Source organism: Symsagittifera roscoffensis, chromosome 8 (assembly GCF_963678635.1).
Source record: "Symsagittifera roscoffensis chromosome 8, txSymRosc1.1, whole genome shotgun sequence".
In the NCBI taxonomy this organism is placed as follows: domain Eukaryota; kingdom Metazoa; phylum Xenacoelomorpha; order Acoela; family Convolutidae; genus Symsagittifera; species Symsagittifera roscoffensis.
Window position 1 is genome coordinate 26,618,379 of NC_087069.1, and position 19,609 is coordinate 26,637,987.

At 34.9% G+C, this 19,609-nt stretch overlaps 1 protein-coding gene across 1 annotated transcript in view; it reads right to left on the bottom strand.

Moving 5' to 3' along the window:
* The window catches only part of LOC134853716 (vinculin-like), a 325,677-nt gene that overhangs the window by 171,242 nt on the left and 134,826 nt on the right, over window positions 1–19,609 (bottom strand). Inside the window, exons 5-7 of the mRNA XM_063869716.1 lie at window positions 9,517–9,662; window positions 8,297–8,462; window positions 7,653–7,943 (exon numbers count right to left, since the gene is read on the bottom strand). Coding sequence (XP_063725786.1) covers window positions 7,653–7,943; window positions 8,297–8,462; window positions 9,517–9,662 — 603 coding nt within the window. The remainder of the gene's footprint in view (window positions 1–7,652; window positions 7,944–8,296; window positions 8,463–9,516; window positions 9,663–19,609) is intronic.

Below are 19,609 nucleotides of genomic sequence, written 5' to 3' on the forward strand. Positions count from 1 at the left end.
ACACGTCGATAATATCAAGTGAAGATGAATTTATGAGAAACCGCAATGTAGCCAATAATCTAAGAGCTGACTCATCGTAAGTAATGGATTCCCATCAACAGCAAGGCCTACTAATAGAAAAAACTTGAGGCAAATTTAACTGAAAAAAATCTACAATTAACTGAACTAGATCTATTAAATATGACAATCTGGTAAACGCGGGTGGTTATGTGATCAATTTCATAAAACTGTGATTCATTAGTTGTCTAAAATCTATTTAAAGTAGATGAAGAGGAATCTTGATGTTTCAAGAATATCCGATGAAATCACGATCAGTCCTCAACGTGATTTGAACTCGGTTCTTGGGATACAGAGTCCAAGATGCTAGCCATTACAACTTTAGACCTGATACTAACGATTAACACAGCAGCAACAATTCCTACTTTACAAAGAACAGTCTTTGAGTAAAACTTTATAGTGAATCAAATAGCCTTAACAAAAACTGTTCCAATTTTGGAAACAATAAGTAATGAGTTCATTTCTATAAATCTAGATTCTGGCAGAGAGTTTTACTTTTTCGGTACAATGAAACTCATCGAGAAAATTTTTTTTTGTAGTTTCAGTTCTCAGGATTTTATTCAAAAAGATATCCAAGAAATAATGTTAAAACAAATAGTTTAACACGTCGGCCAAATCAAGCGATAATGAATATATGAGAAGCGACAATGTTATCAAAAATCTAGGAGCTGATTCATGGTAAAGAATTGATTCTCGTTTACAGCAAAGCTTACTTGCAGAAAAAACCCTGAAGCAGAAAAAATGAAACTAAATATGGGAATCTAGTGAGCATGGTTATGTGATCAATTTTAAAAAAAAACTCTGATTCATTAGTCGTCTGAAACCTTTTTTAATAAGATGCATGAACATGAAAGATAATGTTCTAAGAAGAGCCGACAAAATACGTTGAGACTTCAGAGTGATCTACTCAGATCTCACCAAGATTTGACCTCGGATCTTTCAAAGTCCAAGATGCTAACCATTACACCCATTACATAACAATCATACAGGAGCTAATTTTCGGGGTGTTACAGAAGGTGAAGCCTTAATTAAAATCAACAGAAGATCTCAAGATTTCACAAAAACAAAACCATGAGTTCATGTTCAAACTTTTATTGAAGCACGTCGTTAAATCAAGAGAGAAGGAACATATGAGAAGCGGCGTCGAAGACAAAACTCTAGGAGCTGATTGATCGAAAAGCAGTGATTCATATCTGCAGCAAAGCTTACGATCAGCAGAAATCATGGAAGCAAACTTAATTTACAATTTTATCTTTTTTAGGATTGTGAAAAACGCCAAGAGCTGATGTTAAAACAATAAATTAAACGCGTCGATCAACAAATCATGGGATAAGTTATATGCAAAAGGGTAGTGGAGCCAATAATTTAAGCGCTGATTCATCGTCAAGGGTAGACTTTGATCTAAAGCAGGGCTTACTATCAGAAAAACTGATAAAGGAAGATAACTGATTCAAATCAACAATTACGACAATCTGCTTAACGTGATTAAAATATCAATATCAGATTCATTAGTCGTCTCAAAACTTTTTATGCAGATGCTTTAAGAAAAACTATGATGTTTGCGATCTGTTATGCGTGGTTATGTAATCTGAATTAAGCATATTTATGAGATCAATTTTAGACTCAGAGTCATTAGTCATCTGCAAACTTTGAAATTAGATGCATGAAGATGATTAAAAAAACTTCCAGAAGAGCCGACAAAAATATCAGTGACTTTTTCAGGCCTCACCGAGTATAGAAGTCAGATCTTCAGATTCAGAATCCATTATGCTAACAATTTCATCATGAGCCATTATTCTTACGATTACCAAAGCAGTAACATTTCCTACTGTACAAAGAAGTTACATAGTAGAGAGCTACATAAGTTCAAATAGCTTAGACAAAAACTGTTTCATTTTTGAAAGAAAATTGTCCTGAGTTTATTGATGAAAAACTAGAATTGGTCAACGAGTTATATTTTTGATACAAAAAAAACCATCGTGAAAAATTTTTTAGCTACTAATCAAAAAAGATAGCCAGAACTGATGTTAAAACAATTAGTTAAACACGTCGGTCAAATCAAGCAATAATGAAAATATGAGAAGTGGCAAAGCAGCCAAAAATCTAGGACCCGATTCATCGAAAAGAGCCATAATTTTAAGAGCCATATTAATTGTGCAAAAAATATGGGCGTTATTTTTCAAGAGAGCTTAAGATAACCCGTTCGATAAAGTGATTTCAAAATCTCAAACTTAGGAATACTTTTTCGAGAGCCATAACTTTGTTTGGAAAATTTTGAGCAACGATGCTTTTACAAGCGCACTTCTCACAGCCTGTTTTTTAATTGATTTTCACAAAAAAATAAATTCGGAAGGGTAGTTTCAGAGAACCAAATATAGAGTTCGCAAGAAAAATTTTAAAAAAAATTGATTTTGCAGATTTCGGAGGATCGTTTTTGAAAAATTTCAAAAACTTCAAAAAAGTCAAAAAACAAACCTTTAACTTTTTCGAGTGACATGATTTTTATGAAAAAAATGGGGGTAGTTGCTAAAGCAGGGGAAATTCAAAGAACTCGTTTTTTACATTGAACACATAACCTCTGATTTGGAAAGATAGGTTTGGAAAAAATTTAAAAAAAAAACAAAGTGGGTGAAAAATCACCCCACAGACTTTTTCGAAGGCTGTAGAAAATGGGGTAAATCAAAAAAAGACCAAGAGTGCATCCATGCACGCACAGGAGTGGGCGGTCATCCATTGGTACGACTTGTTTGGAAAACCAAATCCCATACATTTTCATAATATATCTTTTTATCAAACATAATCTACAAAAAATCCAAATCGTCAGTTGAACTAAATTAGGTCTAAATTTTATGAAAGTCTGGTGAGCGTGATCATTAACTCAATTTTAAGAAACTCAGATTCAATAGTAATCAGATATGTCTTTCACTTAGACGCATGAAAACTTGATCACGAATCAATGTAATTACTTGAAAACAAAATACGTCAAAACTGCATATTTAGATGGAGGCTTTTCAGGTCTCCATCGAATAAGAGTCCAAGGCGGTAACCATTACACCAATGAACCTTTTGCTCTCCGATAGCCAAAGCAGTAATGAGTTATATTATACAAAAAAAAACAGCCGTATCATGATCAATTAACATAAGCAAAAAACGTTCAATTTTCTGGCAAAAAAAGTCTGAAAGCAAAACTTACAATTTTTATTTATTACGAATATTTTCAATTTGTTGTATACTAAACCTCATAGTGAAAAATTTAAGTCTCTCTTTTGCAGTTGTTTGAATTTCAAAACAAGATAGCCCAAAAACTGATTTAAAAAAGTAGGATAAACATAGCCAACTGACAGTTGGAAAAGAGTAATGGACGCAAGGAAACAAAAAAAGCGACTCGTTTTTTCAAAAATCTTCAACTTTTGATTTTCGAAGAAAAAAATAGATGGCCTTAAAGCTCTTTGAAATTGTAGCACAATTTATGATGAACACTTTTTTGTTAAAATTAACCCAATTTGAGAAAACTGGATCAGTAGGCGAAGCTTTTAATTTGCTGGGAAATCTGATAATTAATTTCAATTTTGGTAATGAGAAGTCGATCACGTTTTCCATTATCATTCAAATTTTGCTGTTCGATAGTGGAGTTTGCCTTCCTTTTAACAACAAAAATGCACTGAGCTTAAAAGAATACACAAGTCAAATCGCGAAAAATCAAAATTGAGCGTGAACAAAAAAAATCAGCAAGACCTATATAAGAGTACTCACTACGTTCATTACTCTTAAGACATCGGTATAATCAAAGAAAAATTGATATCTGAAAACGACAAGAAAGCCAAAAGATGTTGCATTTTCGAGAATTGATTATCATCTGCATTAAAACTTACTACCAGAGAAATACAATAAGCAAAAAGACTCATTTCAATCTGTATTTTGTAAAAATCTGGTGAGCGTGTCTATGTGATCGATTTTAGGAAACTCAGATTCAGTAGTTGTGAAAAAGATCACGACTTTTCACAAAATATACGAAAAATTTCTTTGAGATCGCAGATTTAGCTGGCTGCTTATTAGTTTCCAACGGGAATTGAACTCTCTTATTTGAATTCATAGTCCAAGGCATTTTTATTAAAGATTTCAAAAGCAGCAACGCTTCATACTATACAAAAAACAACCATAGAAAAAAGCGTTTTCATAATCCAATAGCCTAGACAAAAACCCCTCTTTTTCTGACATTAAGCTGCCCCAAGTTCAAAGAAAAAAATTTAGGACACTCAGATTCAATCGTGATCAGAAATGTCTTTGACTTAGACGCATGAAAACAAGATCACGAGCAAATATAATTGAAAGAAAAAGTTGTGTCAAGACCGCAGATTTAGCAGGTCGTTTTGCAGGTCTTACCGAGACTTGACATCAGATTTTGGAATCAGAGACCAAGGCGGTAACTATAACACCATGAAAACTGTTGCTCTCCGATAGTCAAAGCAATATCAATTCATGTTGTTTAAAAAAAAACAGGTGTATTATGATTAAAAAAACCTAAGCAAAATCCGTTCGTTTTTCTGGCAAAAAATGTCAGAAAACCACAAAAAAATCAATTGCCATACTGACTGGAGCATGCAATACATGAAAAGCCATAATGAGCCCCAATTTAAATATTCAAATCTCGGAGGTGAAGAAAGTCAAAGACATGCGGTCTTAACTGGAGCCTTTAGACCTTTATTGATTGATAAAGTGAGAAAACAGTTCTAAAAAACATCGTCAATTTTTGAAAAGACCAGCAAACTTTTCATTCCATTCTTTTTTATAATATCCATTCAAGAGGTTGCATGTTTAATTTGAGGGCATGGCTGATACGTGTTGCAAGGTTGCCAGTACTGAGACAGGAACTGTATCTGCAAACAACCGCCATTTGCCGACCCGTTAGGACCAAGGCGCGCGTAGCGCCCATAACAAAAAACTTTGGGAGAAAATTTCAGACATTTGGAAAAAAAGGGAATGAAAAGAGTCGAACAAAAAAAAACTGACTTATTTTTAGCAAAAATAGCTAGTTCCGAATTTCGAAGAAAAAAATGGTCGGCCTTAAAACTCTTGAAGAAAAAAAAAGAATACCCGGTTGCTGTGAAGTTAGCACAGAATCCCACCACATTCATAAAAACAGAGCCAATTGACAGTTGGAAAAGAGTGATTAACGCAAGGAAACCGAAAAAAAAACTTGTTTTTAAAAAGTCAACTTCGACTTTAAAGATAAAAAATATACACCCTTAAATCTCTTAGAATTTCACGAACAATTTATGATTGGTGCTTTTTTATAACGAATTTTAAGTTTGTTTTATCCTGTAAAAAACCATCACGACCTATATAAGAGTGTTCACAACGTTCAACGACTCTTAAACAGGACGAAATCTGCAATAAGCAGAAATCTGTTAATTAATTTTTGGGATGAAATCTGTCTTGAGGCAAACTAATTTAGCAAAATATTTTAAATGAAGGTAATTACTGCTGTTGTCAAAAAAGTTGCATTGTTTGGGGCGTCCATCAATAAAACTGGACAATTCTGCATCTCCAGCACCTGTTTTGCCATCGCTTAATTCAAGAAATTTGATAAAATGGGCGGTAGTTGGCACATGGATTGGAATAGAATTGGCTGAAATGTTTGGACTATTAGTCGGAGTAACTGGGTTTAAATATGCAGATGAACGTAAATCAAAAATGGTAGGTTTTGAGATAAGGAAACACGGGTACCTTTGAAATCATCCGATAGCTCATATATTTGGGCAAAAATCCACTCGAGAGAGTTCGTATGATAGTTTGAGAGATATTCATGGTTTTTTTGAATTCGGAGTCTAAGTAAAGTATCGTATCGCTTCCTGTGCATCAACTTGAGACAACTCAGACAAAAAAAGCAGACAACTCAAAAAATAATGACTGTCCAACTTTCGCATACAATAATTCAACCCATGCAAAATACCTAAATAACAGTGATGTACATAAAAACCCAATAACAGTGATGTACATTATCTATTGGTTCATCCATTTAGTTTTCAAAATTGGTTTGGGTAACTGATTAAGAAAAATAACTAATAAACAAGACAAAAACTAATTTTATGACTTTTTTCTGAAAAAGAACGAAAACCACACAAAGAACGAAAAATCTTGTTTATTTTATTCCTAAGAAACGAAGCATATTGTAAGCTTCTTTTTGTATTACACGAAAAAAAACTTCAGTAATTCCGATGTCATCTGACTCTAGACAGTCGACAGTTCCGTCAGAGAGTCAACTTTGTACTCTTTCAGCAATGTTGAAGTACATTTTTTGACTAAAAAACCAGAAAGTCATAGAGGGCATCCACTTTCCTTCCAAATTAACGATCAAACTAACAAGCATCTGCAAAGCAAGTTTAAGTCTCAATTTAAAAATTGAACTGTTTTTGAAAACAATTTGCGAGCCTCTTCATTTCAGTCTTTGCTTTTAGACTAAACCGGGTGAATACTGCTAAGTACAAAACTGATCACAGAAATTGAACGCTACAATTTACGAAACAGATCGGAAAAGAGAGGTTTCGTAGTGCAACAAACGCGTTTACTAGTGTAATGACTAGTGTGAAGCGTGTGAGCTATCGGGTGTTTTCACTTGCCCATATTTGCACCGGAGGGTGGATGGGGCAGGTGTAATGGGTGAATTGTCTTCACTGGACCACGGAGATGGAATATCAAAGGGCTTAATACTCAGGGATGAGACCGAATTTTCATCCATTAGATACGCTTTCTTAAAGATGAAAGATCAGTCTGATTCAGTAACAACCATAGATAAAGTGCAAGGAAAAGAAAGAGAGAAAACTGTAGAATTTCAGAAACTTTCCATGTTAAAACTCATAAGTGAATTATAATTGAAACCGCAACAATATCGGGATTTTAGTAATGGCTAAGTAGATTGAACAGATATGTATTCATATTAGGGAAACGTTTTGCTCCAAATTTCAAGATAGATGAATGATAGAAATTTTCGACCGAAATGTAAAAAATCATATGAATAAAAAAAATCACTTAATCTAGCACTGTAAAGCTATTTGAACTTAAGGAATCTTTTCTACTTGACTTATTTTAGATAAAATTTACCGATTAATTAAGCTGTATTTTTTTTATTCCGCTAGAATTTCTCGAAATTTAAAGCCACTTTTAAAAATGAAACTCAATAACGTTTTAAAAAAACATCAAAAGTTAAACCCCTAAAAAGTAATTTTAAGCGAAAACAAAAGTAAGACTTTTTCTAGAAAAAAAAACAGATGACCTGAACAAGTGAAAATTAGCATGTGATCAGCAAAGAAAAAACATCGCAAATTACCAGAACAAGTTTATTGTAGAAAATCAGTGACAATATTAATTACAAAAATGAAGAGAAAATCATCGGGTATGATTTATACCCACTGCGGGTCTACCTCTCAATGGTTGTAATATTATTTTAACGTCACAGTCACAGGCAAAAATGAAAGAAAGTATCTCCTCGAAGTATTAGGTCGATTTCTTATTTCACTTTTTGGTTATTTCGCTTTTCAAAAAAAAAGAAGTGAAAACTTTCAGCATTGACAAGAACCTCAAAACATAAAACTCACCCAAATTTTCATCCGTCTCTTTATCGTTATTAATCCACTCTTTGCACCTCTCATACAGTCCATGCTTCATATTGTACAAATGGTTCCTAATAATAGCCCCGTGTTGATTCACAGAGCAGTTCTCATCACCAGGCTGCAGTTCGATTCCCACTGAAACCGAGTCTGGTTCGAACCAGTTCATGCCTGCTCTGCTCAACAGAAGGAGTTTTAGGATGGTTGAGAATTCGTCCAGGATGCGTTTGGTGAAGAACATCCGACATCGCTCACTGTACATATTAGATACTGAGGAACCTGGGAAAGGAATAGAAATAGGAGGAACCAGAGGAATCGAATAATAATCCAGTGATTGGCGACACTGGCGAGGGAAAAAAAGAACAGATAGAAATTAAAAGAAATTATCACCGAATTTCAAAAAAAGAAGAAATTATACAAGCTTGTAGTAAGCTTAACTGTTTTAAAAAAGTGCAATGAAAAACTGCAATTCCCAAAAAAGTATTTCACACAGAATAGTCCAATTTTTTAGTTGCCATTTACCTCCTTAAGTTTGAACTCAGAAATTTCGGGAAAAATCCATCTAATCAAAAAATTCTATAACAGATGTTTTCTGTTGATTAAGAATTGCATCCATCTTCTGACTAACTTACTTTCTCTGGCGATGAATACCAGTTTTGCAGAGTTTACAAATGGCTCCAATAGTTTAGCCAATAGATCAGAGTGGAACACGAGAGCGACTGAACAGTCTTTGTTGGTGAGGATATTAGCCCTACCCTTCACTTCCTCAATCACTTTGAAGAAGGGCTGGTACACATTCTAAATCAAACAGAATAACTTTAATTTAAAAAAATGGTTTAATTTAATCCAAAATAGTTAGACACAATCAAAAAATCAACTGATGATAAAATAAACAAGGATAATCGGTTACTGTGCAAATAGCACAGAATGTTCCGACCATAGACTTAAAATAAAACAAAATTTTTTTTTACAAATAGTGTTTTTTTCTGGGTGGTTTGATAGAAAGATCTGAAGGAAAAACTAGAACTTAGGCTAGTTCGAAACCCATAATGAAATAAGCAAGTTGGACGACAGTTACTGAAAAAAATGACCAGAAAAACAAACAAAAAATCATACAAAAGATCGAAAAAAATTCAAACATTTTTTCAAAATTTGTTACGGAATTTTATGAAATTTTGAACTTTTTGATTCAAAAATAAGATATTATAAGCCTATTCGCTCGCTTTAATCGTTCAAATTAAGACAAAATACGAAAAATTTGAACCAGTTTTTCTCGACATGTTCGAATCACGACTGAAAGGGCTTTAATACGATATATCACACAACTCACTCCGATGATTAATTTTCGTAGCTGACTTTGCGTGGAAAACTAACAAAAAGTAAGAAAAAAAAATAAAACACCCCGAATACAAAGTTCCTCCAACTTTTCAATGGTCGAAACAATAAGTTCAAGGGATAGAAAACCAAACTAGTTCAACTGATTTGCTCTAGGCAAAACCCAGTCTTAGATAACATATACATGAATTTTATAAATAATCCATTGAGCTAAAAAAAAATCTCCAAAAAGTTTGTTCAATTTTCTGTGCCATTGCTCTCTGTAATCAGTAAAACTTTTATTGAACTCAATATCCTTTGGTTTGAAAATTTATACTACCATTTGGTAAAAATAAGCTGGCATTTGGTAAAGTACTTTATCAGTGCGTTTTCGGTTCAGGCATACCAGAAACTTCTACTAGCTTTACTAGCTTTCTTTCTGCCTCATCAAATACCACGTATATTTCCAATCACGTCTTCCTTTTAGTCCTCTTTTTAATTCCAGAACCATAAACATACTCAATAGAAGTCGACTGACCTTGAGGAAGTCGAGCAGCTGTTGAACTGAAGTGGCGGCTTCTGTGCAGTAAAATGCATCCATCAGCATCTTAATGCTCTGCTCCAGTTTCCTCACATTGCTCTCGTCATTCACGATCAACACCTTGTAAGTGCCGAAGAGGATGTCTGAAATTCACAAGAGATACATAGGGGCTGTTTTTCTTAACCTATTCAGGGGACCGATCTTTTAGCAGACCACTCTTGTAGCAAAAAAAAAGAGTGAAAAAATGAAGATTTTAACAGACCAATGCAAAAAAAAACTAACGCATGGTTGATTGATAGACGGAAAAAAAGACTGTTCTAAAACAAGCTACCCTAATTAAGACAGCTATCTCACAATTTGTCAGCAACATTATCAAACGCAAAACAAAATAGACTAAATTAGCCAAAAAAAAAACAGCTCTACGAGCACAATATCACTTTTAGCAGACTCCAAACATTAAGCAAGTCTGTTATTGTCCGCTTAAATCTTTGTTTTTGGGGGTTATTCTCAAGGGCGAAGGACCGAATGGGCAAAAGACTCATGAGTGAAAGACCGAAAACAAAAATTGCCGAAAGTCATTAAAAAATGAATTAATTGCCGTTCAATTAAAAGGAATTAAATGAAGCAATATTTTGCTTCCTTTATTATAAAAGCTTTAAAATATAAAATTCGTTTCGATTCGCTGACTACCAGTGACAATCTGAAAAAATTGTATATTTCTGCCGTTTTTATATTCGGCCATTATTAATATAAAGTCCCTCGAATTGTTTACTTTCTTTGAGATTTTCTCAACTTTTTTCCAAATTTTTAAACTGAATTGTGATTGGCTGATTCTCATTTACGCCCATTCGATACTTGGCCTATGAGGAATTCCACCTGTTTTTTGGCTAATTTAGACTAATTAGATTTGGAGTCGATAGTGTTGTTGACAAAAATTTTGAGATAATTGTCTTAATTAGAGAAGCTTGACCCAAAACTCAGCGTCTAAAATTGGGGACCAATCTTTTATCATAAAAACTGAAAACTGAGTCTTTTAGCAGGCAAACATAATACAACTGTCGCATAATTGATTCACAGACGTAAAAACGCGCTCAAAATTGGGTTGAGTCTCCCTGAATAAGACAATTATCTCACGATTCAAAACAAAGCTATCATTTTCAAAAACAGAACAGTCTAAAATGGGGGCTATTCTCGTGATGGAGGGACCGAATGATGGAAAAATTTTAACCAATCAGAATCGTTAGTCCTTCCCATTCGCCGAATAGTTTTTCCACAAAATCAAAGTGAAAATTAGCAGAAAATGTTTAAAGAGCAATTTTTGCTGCACAATTCCTACAGATATCAACAAAAAAATTGTTTTGTTTTTCTCTTTTAAAAATCGGTAAGTAACAAGTTTGTTCAAATGCATTTTAGATCTGACACTTTGAAATTCATTTTTCTGCTTATTTGGTAATCGGAACAGTTATAGTTATTATGACCTGAATTTATTTCTCTTAGTTAAAAGTTTCGCGATTTCTTTGAGAATTTTGAATAGTCAATTCTGATTGGTTGAATGAAAATAAGTGGGAAAAAATCCAATAATCGGTCCCTCCATCACGAGGGACACCACGGTCTAAATTAGCGACAAAACAAACAGGCATAATATTTACGCGCAAAATAACAATCGTACCGAATGGGGACCGATCGTTTAGCAGACCAATCTTTGAGCATAAAAAGTGAAAAATGAGTCTTTTAGCAGATCAACATAATCAACTGATGCAATCGCCTTCATCGTATTTTTATTGCTTTCAGAGCTGCATTAGGAATCACTTAGTGATATAAGATCCACATAATTAGAGCGGACAAATGGATCTGCTGATTGGTAAAAATTGGCATCAATGTCAAATAAGCATTTTTTGAGCAAATGAATTCAATTCTGGAAAACAAATATCTTTGTACATATATTTGAAAAACAAATGACAAAAAATCAATTCATCTCAGACTATATAACTGTCACTGCTCAAGTATTACCATGCAACATTAAGAAAATACAAGTCCCAACACTAGTGCCATTACTTAAATTTTGTCATGAAACAATCAGAAAAAATCAGTAAAATACGCCCTGGTATAGTATATATCAACGGTAACAATAAATTTGGAAACACTTTTTTTTAAAATGGTATTTCAAACTAACAATTGTCAGTATAGATGACAATTCGCAAGTTTGAATTTTACGTCGGCTCTTTGTTTTAATAATTGTTTTTCGACTTGAAAATTATGTAAACCTTTGTTTACACAATCGATTTCATGAGACAATTTTAATAGATTATGTATGCCACTCGTGCAAGGTCAAAGATTTGCTGCAAGCGAAAATATCATAAACGTTTTTGCAGAATTACCAAAAATCAAACAAACTAAATGATTTATCTACAAAACGAGCAGGGGCAGAAGTGCATTACAACTGATGCACTCACAAACTAGAACAAGAATAGCCGGTTACTAAGCAAGTAGCACAGAATATTCCGATTTTGGAACATTGACCTTTAACTTTATTTGTAATATTCAAAAAACACCCCTAGGATCAAGGTACTTTATTTTTGTTAATAAGCCGCATTTCTCTCCGAGTTGGCCATTTAGAAAAATATTGCAGTAAATGAGATTAAAATTAAAAAAGCACCTAAATATTTCCATGACAATTGAAGAAATATTATCACCGATATTAAAAAAGTTTGATTAGAAGAGCATTTTTGGAAAAAACTATATTTAGCCCATGTGAGATGAGTTTGGTAGTAGCTAGCCACTAGAAAACCGATCGCAACTTTTTTCTTCTCGATGAAAGAACAATTGGTTGAAAATACTTTCGCATCGCCGACAAACAGAAGCAGCTCTTGAGTTCTACTTTTTTCTGAAGATCTTTCAAATATACTAAAAACTTAAAAGACCCAATATTTATCCCTAGAGGGAGGACGTGCATGACGAAATTTTACAAATTCATCGAGACTCAAAAATTTGCCCACAATTCACGGGGTTGAATGAAGAAGAAGAATTTATTGCTGATCGTAATAAATTACGATACATACCTCAAAAAGTGACAAGCAACATATTTACAATAAAATGAAACTAAGACTGGACAGCTGACGAACCCATCGGGGTTATTGGGTTCTGCCCTATAATGAAAGGCGCATGAAACAGTTACATGAAAAAAGTTATAACTAGGAGAAAGATAAAAATCAGAAAACAATAAACCTAAACGATCATTCCTTGTTAGTGTCAAATTATCTCTCACAGTCCATTGAATATGGGGAGTTATTTCTTTGCCAATTGGTATAGTCTAATTCGAGCAAAGACAATTTTAATGCTATAAAAAAGGGTTTTGTGTAACAAAAAGTCGTAGCACCTAATAACCAGTTCAATTACAAAACTTGAACTTGTTCACTTAGCGGTTGCTGCTTATACTTACTCTTTGTCATCCCCTAGAGCCCCCATAACACCAATAGATTTGATTGATGGGCTAAATGATCATAAGACACCTAACTGAGCCAGCGGCATTAACCAGTGCAAAAGCCTAAGTATGGTTTTCTAGTCGGATAATAAGAGGCTAGAAACTCATAAAATACAAGTGATAATTTGATATGACAGTTGGAAAAGAGTTATGACTGCAAGGAAACTGAAAAAAAAAACGAGTTGTTTTATTTTCAAAAATCTTCATTTTTTGAATTTCGAAGAAAAAAATTGATGGCCTTAAAGCTCTTTGAATTTCTGGAACAACTTATTATGGACACTCTTATGCTGAAATTGAACCAATTTGAGAAAACTGGATAAACATGTGAAACTTTTATTACGCTGGGAAACCTGATAATTAATTTCCATTTTCAAAATTAGAAGTCAATCCCGTCCTGCGTGACCTTTACAATTTTGCCGTTCGATAGTGGACATTGTCTTCCTTTTAACAGAACAAATGCACTGAACTTAAAAAAATCACAAATCAAACCGCGAAAAAACAAAACTGAGCGTGAACAAAATTTAGAATTTTTCCTTAAAAATTAAACAAAAAAAATCAGCAAGACCTATGTAAGAGTACTCACTGCGTTCATTACTTTTAATGAGTCTCGTATTTCTTGAGCAAGATTCAGCGCATCCAAAAAAGAAAAATTCTCAAAAACTGCGGGTACCAGGTTGTTTTGTCGAAGTAAATTGAATAGCTTAGATCCCCTCCAAAAAGTGAGGCTCTTTATAAATTGCTTATAAGACTCGGTATCTTCAATACTTTTAAGCAAGCTCGTCTTGTCGCACACTGGAGAAAATTCATAATGGTACAAAATATTCAAAAATTCTTACATACGAGTTTTTCCAATTTATTTCAAGTTCTTGTTTGTATTATCTCCATTTACATTAGCTAGTGGAAACTGTTAGTAATTTTCTTTTAAAAAGACTAACCAAATGCTTTCATAATTTTTTCTGAAAAAATGAACCTGATTATCAATTTCTTTGGATAACTATGTAACGAAGATGCAATAAGGAACTATAGTTGGTGCAACCAAAAACGAGCATTCCGTACTGCAAACTTGGTTTGATATTCCAGCAGTAGTATACAAGTAGTACTGATTTAGGAACATAATTAGGCGTTTTAGAAATGATATCACACTGTTTTCTGAGTTTCATTACGAGACGGAAAAAAGTTAATGATCTACAGAAAACACCAAGATATTTATATGACAAAGCATACTTCCATGTTTTATTATTTACAGAAAAATAGTGGGAGCACTATTATTTGATGAAATATTTTCAACAGTTTTATCCATATGGACCGATAATAGATTTATAATTGATCATTTTTCTATTGCGCAAGGATCCTGACTAAAACTTTCAAAAGATTAATTTAACCCAGTTATGTTGGTATCATCCGCGGAAAAATAGGCATCACAAATCTTGCAAACCTTGGGAACGTCATTGATGTATAGTAAGAATAAGAGAGGCCCCAACATTGAGAGTTGAGGTGCTTCGAATTTTAGGCTTATCCAGGAGGAAGGAAGATTTTCGATCATAATATTTAACATTTGTTGTTTTAGGCAATTTTTAAACCAGAGTAAACTTCTACCACCAAAACCGTATATTTCTAACTTTTTAAAAATATGAAATAGTCGATTTTATCCATATGGAGCGATAATAGATTTATAATTGATCATTTTTCTATTGCGCAAGGATCCTGACTAAAACTTTCAAAAGATTAATTTAACCCAGTTACGTTGGTATCATCCGCGGAAAAATAGGCATCACAAATCTTGCAAACCTTGGGAACGTCATTGATGTATAGTAAGAATAAGAGAGGCCCCAACATTGAGAGTTGAGGTGCTTCGAATTTTAGGCTTGTCCAGGAGGAAGGAAGGTTTTCGATCATAATATTTAACATTTGTTGTTTTAGGCAATTTTTAAACCAGAGTAAACTTCTACCACCAAAACCGTATATTTCTAACTTTTTAAAAATATGAAATAGTCGATTTTATCCATATGGAGCGATAATAGATTTATAATTGATCATTTTTCTATTGCGCAAGGATCCTGACTAAAACTTTCAAAAGATTAATTTAACCCAGTTACGTTGGTATCATCCGCGGAAAAATAGGCATCACAAATCTTGCAAACCTTGGGAACGTCATTGATGTATAGTAAGAATAAGAGAGGCCCCAACATTGAGAGTTGAGGTGCTTCGAATTTTAGGCTTATCCAGGAGGAAGGAAGATTTTCGATCATAATATGTAACATTTGTTGTTTTAGGCAATTTTTAAACCAGAGTAAACTTCTACCACCAAAACCGTATATTTCTAACTTTTTAAAAATATGAAATAGTCGAGGGTATCGAACGCTTTCTTACAGGTCAAAAAAAACAGATTTTTTCATTACTTTGCTTTTATTTAGACGAATTTTTTCACTCATTTCAGCAATCGCATCAATAGTACTACGTTTTTCTTGGAAGCCGATCTGTTTGACGTAAATTAAACAATTACTTGCGAGATACTCGTATACTTTGTTGTACATCACTCTTCCAAAAATTTTGCTCCAGCTGGTAAGAACAGATATGGGTCTGTAAATATATACTGCCAAGCCAATTCATGCAATTACCGACAATTCCGTAACACAAAAAATTTGCTGCGAAATAGTATAATCTACCTCCCAACTGTCTTTTTTTAAAAAATCAAATGTAATAGAATTTTCTCGAGTTCAATTTGTCGAGCAAAATCATATTAGAAAAATTCACCTTTTACTGCTAGCTGCAAGCAGGGCTACTGCCTGAAATTTGAAACGTTTTTTAAGACAGAAGATATATCTGAACAAGACTGTGCTTTTGAGTAGCCTTGATTTCTGGAGTGAAACCTGCGCGCAATTGATATTTATAATAATTGGGTAAATTACCTGAGGAGAGTAGTACACCAATTGTTAGTAAGGGTAGTTTTAAGGGTTGAGTCAAAGGAGTTCCATGCAGTTGGGCATCAGTTGAGTAAGTACATGAAAAATAATACAATAGTAAATCAGGGATAAAACTAAGGTAAATATAATATCATAAATAGGGATATTATATTACATGGTACGGGGAATACTAAAAGGCGAACGTTAGAAAAAGGGGAACTGTTAATAAGGGGGTTATTCAGAAAAGTTGATATTAATCCCGAGTTTTCGTATAAATTGAAACATTATTTTACCTGAAAGTTTGTCATTTCCTTGTAAGTCATGCTGTTTTTGAAAAGTTGAGAGAAACGAGTGAGTCAGCTTGGCTGTAATGTCAAAAGTCAAGTTGAGAGAAAGGTGACCTTAATTGTTTACAATTAACACCCGCCCACATTTGCAGAGCTTGCAAATAAAGTATTGAATAAAATAGTAAGGATACGGTAAAATACAAAGATAAGGGAACCAGTAGATAAGGGAACCAGAAATTGTTCTTTTTTATCTTCATCTTGGTTTGTCTATCGTTGAGCTGATTGTCTTAGTTGAATTGACGAGTCGTAGATTTGTTCATCTTTGTCGAGTTGATATGTTGAAGGCTGAGTTGCGTGATTATTTGGTTGGTTAGCTATTTGGAGCTTGGTTACTGCGAAACTGGGAAAACGCGGCTCAATTTGACCACAGGTCGAACTTTGAATCCAGTTGGCGTTTTCAGCTTCACTGAGCGGACTATTCCATCTTGTCCAGGAAAGGTTTCCACCACTTTAGCAAGAGGCCACAGTCCACGAGGTGTAAAATCCTCCAACATCCAGACCATGTCGTCGGGTTGCAAATTGGAAGTCGCAGAAGTCCACTTTGATCGTTTCTGCTGACCTGGTAAGTACTCTCGAAGAAAGCGATTCCAGAAGTGATCTGCGAGTAGTTGGGATGCTTTCCATGATTTTGACAGAGATAAATCCTTGTCCTTGAAGATACCAGGCGGTAAATTTGGAGTTCCACGACCAAGAAGGAAATGGTTGGGAGTGAGAGGCAGATCATCTTTGATGTCGTCAGACACATTGGTTAAAGGTCGTGAATTCATGGTTGATTCAATTTCGGTCGTGAAAGTAGCCAGTGTTTCATAGGAGAGTGTTCTTGATCCGATGACTTTGTACAGGGAAAGTTTAAATATCTGAACTAGTCGTTCCCAAGAACCACCAAAATGAGGGGCCGCAGGAGGGTTGAATTTCCATTCGAGTGATACGTCCAGCTGATTGATGCTTTCCACAAATTCTTTGTTCTTTTCCAAGTTGTCTAGACATTTCTTCAGCTCAGAATTGGAGCCCACAAAACTTGTCCCACAATCAGAAACCATTTTCGATGGTTTTCCTCGCCGGGCAAAAAAGCGTCTGATACAAAGAAGAGTGCTGTCTGTCGATAGTCCTAATGAGATTTCAAGATGCACAGCTCTGATCACTAAGCATGTGAACAGTAAAATATACGCTTGGTATTGTTTTCCTTGAAGGATGATGGGAAAAGGTCCAACGTAGTCCAATCCAGTCGTTGCAAAAGGAAAATGATTTTTTGATGGCAGTCGATCAATTGGAAGATCTGACATCTGAGGGTAGTCGACTTGTTGTTGCATTCTTCTGCAGGGTATACAACTGTGTATGATACTTTTCAGCATGACGCGGCAGCGAAGAATCCAGTAGTTTTCCTGTGCTATGGCCATTGCTTGTTCCTTTCCGCAGTGGGAATGTAGAACATGGATGTTAGCTAACAGCAGGCGAACATTGGGGTTTTCACCAGCGAGAATGATTGGATATCTAGCTGATAGCATGATAGGGGCACGCGTGAGACGTCCACGAGAACGCAGGATACCGAAGTTGTCCACAAACGGTGCTAATGTTCGAAGTCTACTTTTGCCTTCAATTGGTTTTTCTTTTTTGATGTCTGAAATTTCAGAGACAAAATCTGTCCTTTGGGCAGTTTTAATTATGAGAAAGTGCGATTTCGTTAGATGCAAGAGTTGAAGATCGACCTTCGACTGTTTGTTGATCTTCCGTTTGAGATTTTCTGCGAATAAGAAGCAGTATGCAACTGTCCGTATTAGTCTTTTCCAGTTGCTGAAGCGTTTGATGTCAAATATAGGCTCAAATTTAGCCTCTAATGAAGTAACGAATACAGGAATGTTCTCAAGCCGAATGTTTTCCTGTGAAGGCCATTGAGAAGAATCGTTCAACAGAAATTCCGGTCCTAGTAGCCACCGACAGCTTGAGGTCATTTCTAAAGCAATGTATCCTCTGGTACCGTCGTCAGCAGGATTTAGCAGAGTTGGAACGTGAAACCACTGTTCAGGTTTAGAAACGTCTAAAATTTTCTGAAGCCGATTAGCGACGAAAATTTTGTGTCGTATTTCAGGTGTTCGCAGCCAATACAAAACAGTAGTACTGTCAGACCAGAAATAAGTTTTTTCAACTTTGAGGTCAATTTCCTCTGAAACAAAGAGCGATAGTTGGGCAGCATATACTGCAGCTTGCAACTCGAGATTGGGAATTGTAACACGTTTCATAGGAGCGACTCTTGTCTTTCCTATTATAAACTTCAAAGATGTGGAGCCGTCGCTGTAGACTATTCTTAGGTAGCAAACAGCAGCGAGAGCGAATTCTGATGCATCACAAAACGTGTGAAGCTGGATTGAAGCAGGGTTTTCTTTATCAAAGAAGTTCCTTTGGAATGAAACAGTTTCGAAATTTTCCATTTCGTCTACCCAAAGTTTGAAATCGGGAAGTTTATCCGTGTCTAATGGAGTATCCCACTTAACACCTTGTGACCAAACAGATTGGAGAACTTTTCGAATCCGAATTGTCAATGGAGCAACTATTCCGAGTGGGTCAAATAAAGAAGCGGTATACTTCAGGAGTTTCCGTTGCGTAGCAATGCCAATACGTAGAATTTTTACAAACTTTTTGTTATCGATGAAGTAGCAGTCAGTGTTGGTATTCCAGTGAACACCGAGAACTCGTTGATGTTTAGGCGTTGGATCATTAGGGCTGACTAAAATATTTGGATCAATTGAATCCAGGAATGGTTTACTGTTTGAGTTCCACTTATTCAAGTTGAACCCACCTCGAGATAAAGATCCTCGTAGTTGTGTCATTTGTTGGAGGGCTTCTTCTACCGTTGACGAAGTGACATACAAATCATCCATGTAGATATTCCGTTGAATGATTTCAGAAGCCAGAGGAAAGTCGTTTTTACTGTCTGATGCACATCGTCGTACTGCGTAGCAAGCCACGCATGGTGAGTCTGTGGCACCGAAAATGTGTCGTGTATATTCGTGAGTTTCTAATTTACCATTTTCTTTCCAAAGGTATCTTAGAAAAGGTCTATCCTTTGGGCTGACTAGCACTTGCATAAACATAGCATCTATGTCAGCAGATATTGCTATTTTATTTTGTCGAAAGCGAATTATGAGACCTGTTAAGTTGCACAAAAGATCGGGCCCTTTGAGCAAACTCGAGTTGAGGGATTTACCCTGAAAAATGCTGGAAGCATTTGAGACTCGTCTAACTTTGTCTGGTTTGTTGACATTTGTCACTGGATGATGCGGCAAATACCAAGATTTGATTGCAGTGTCATGTTTTGCATCTATTTTGGTGACAAAGCCTTTTTCTAAGTCAGTGATGACTGT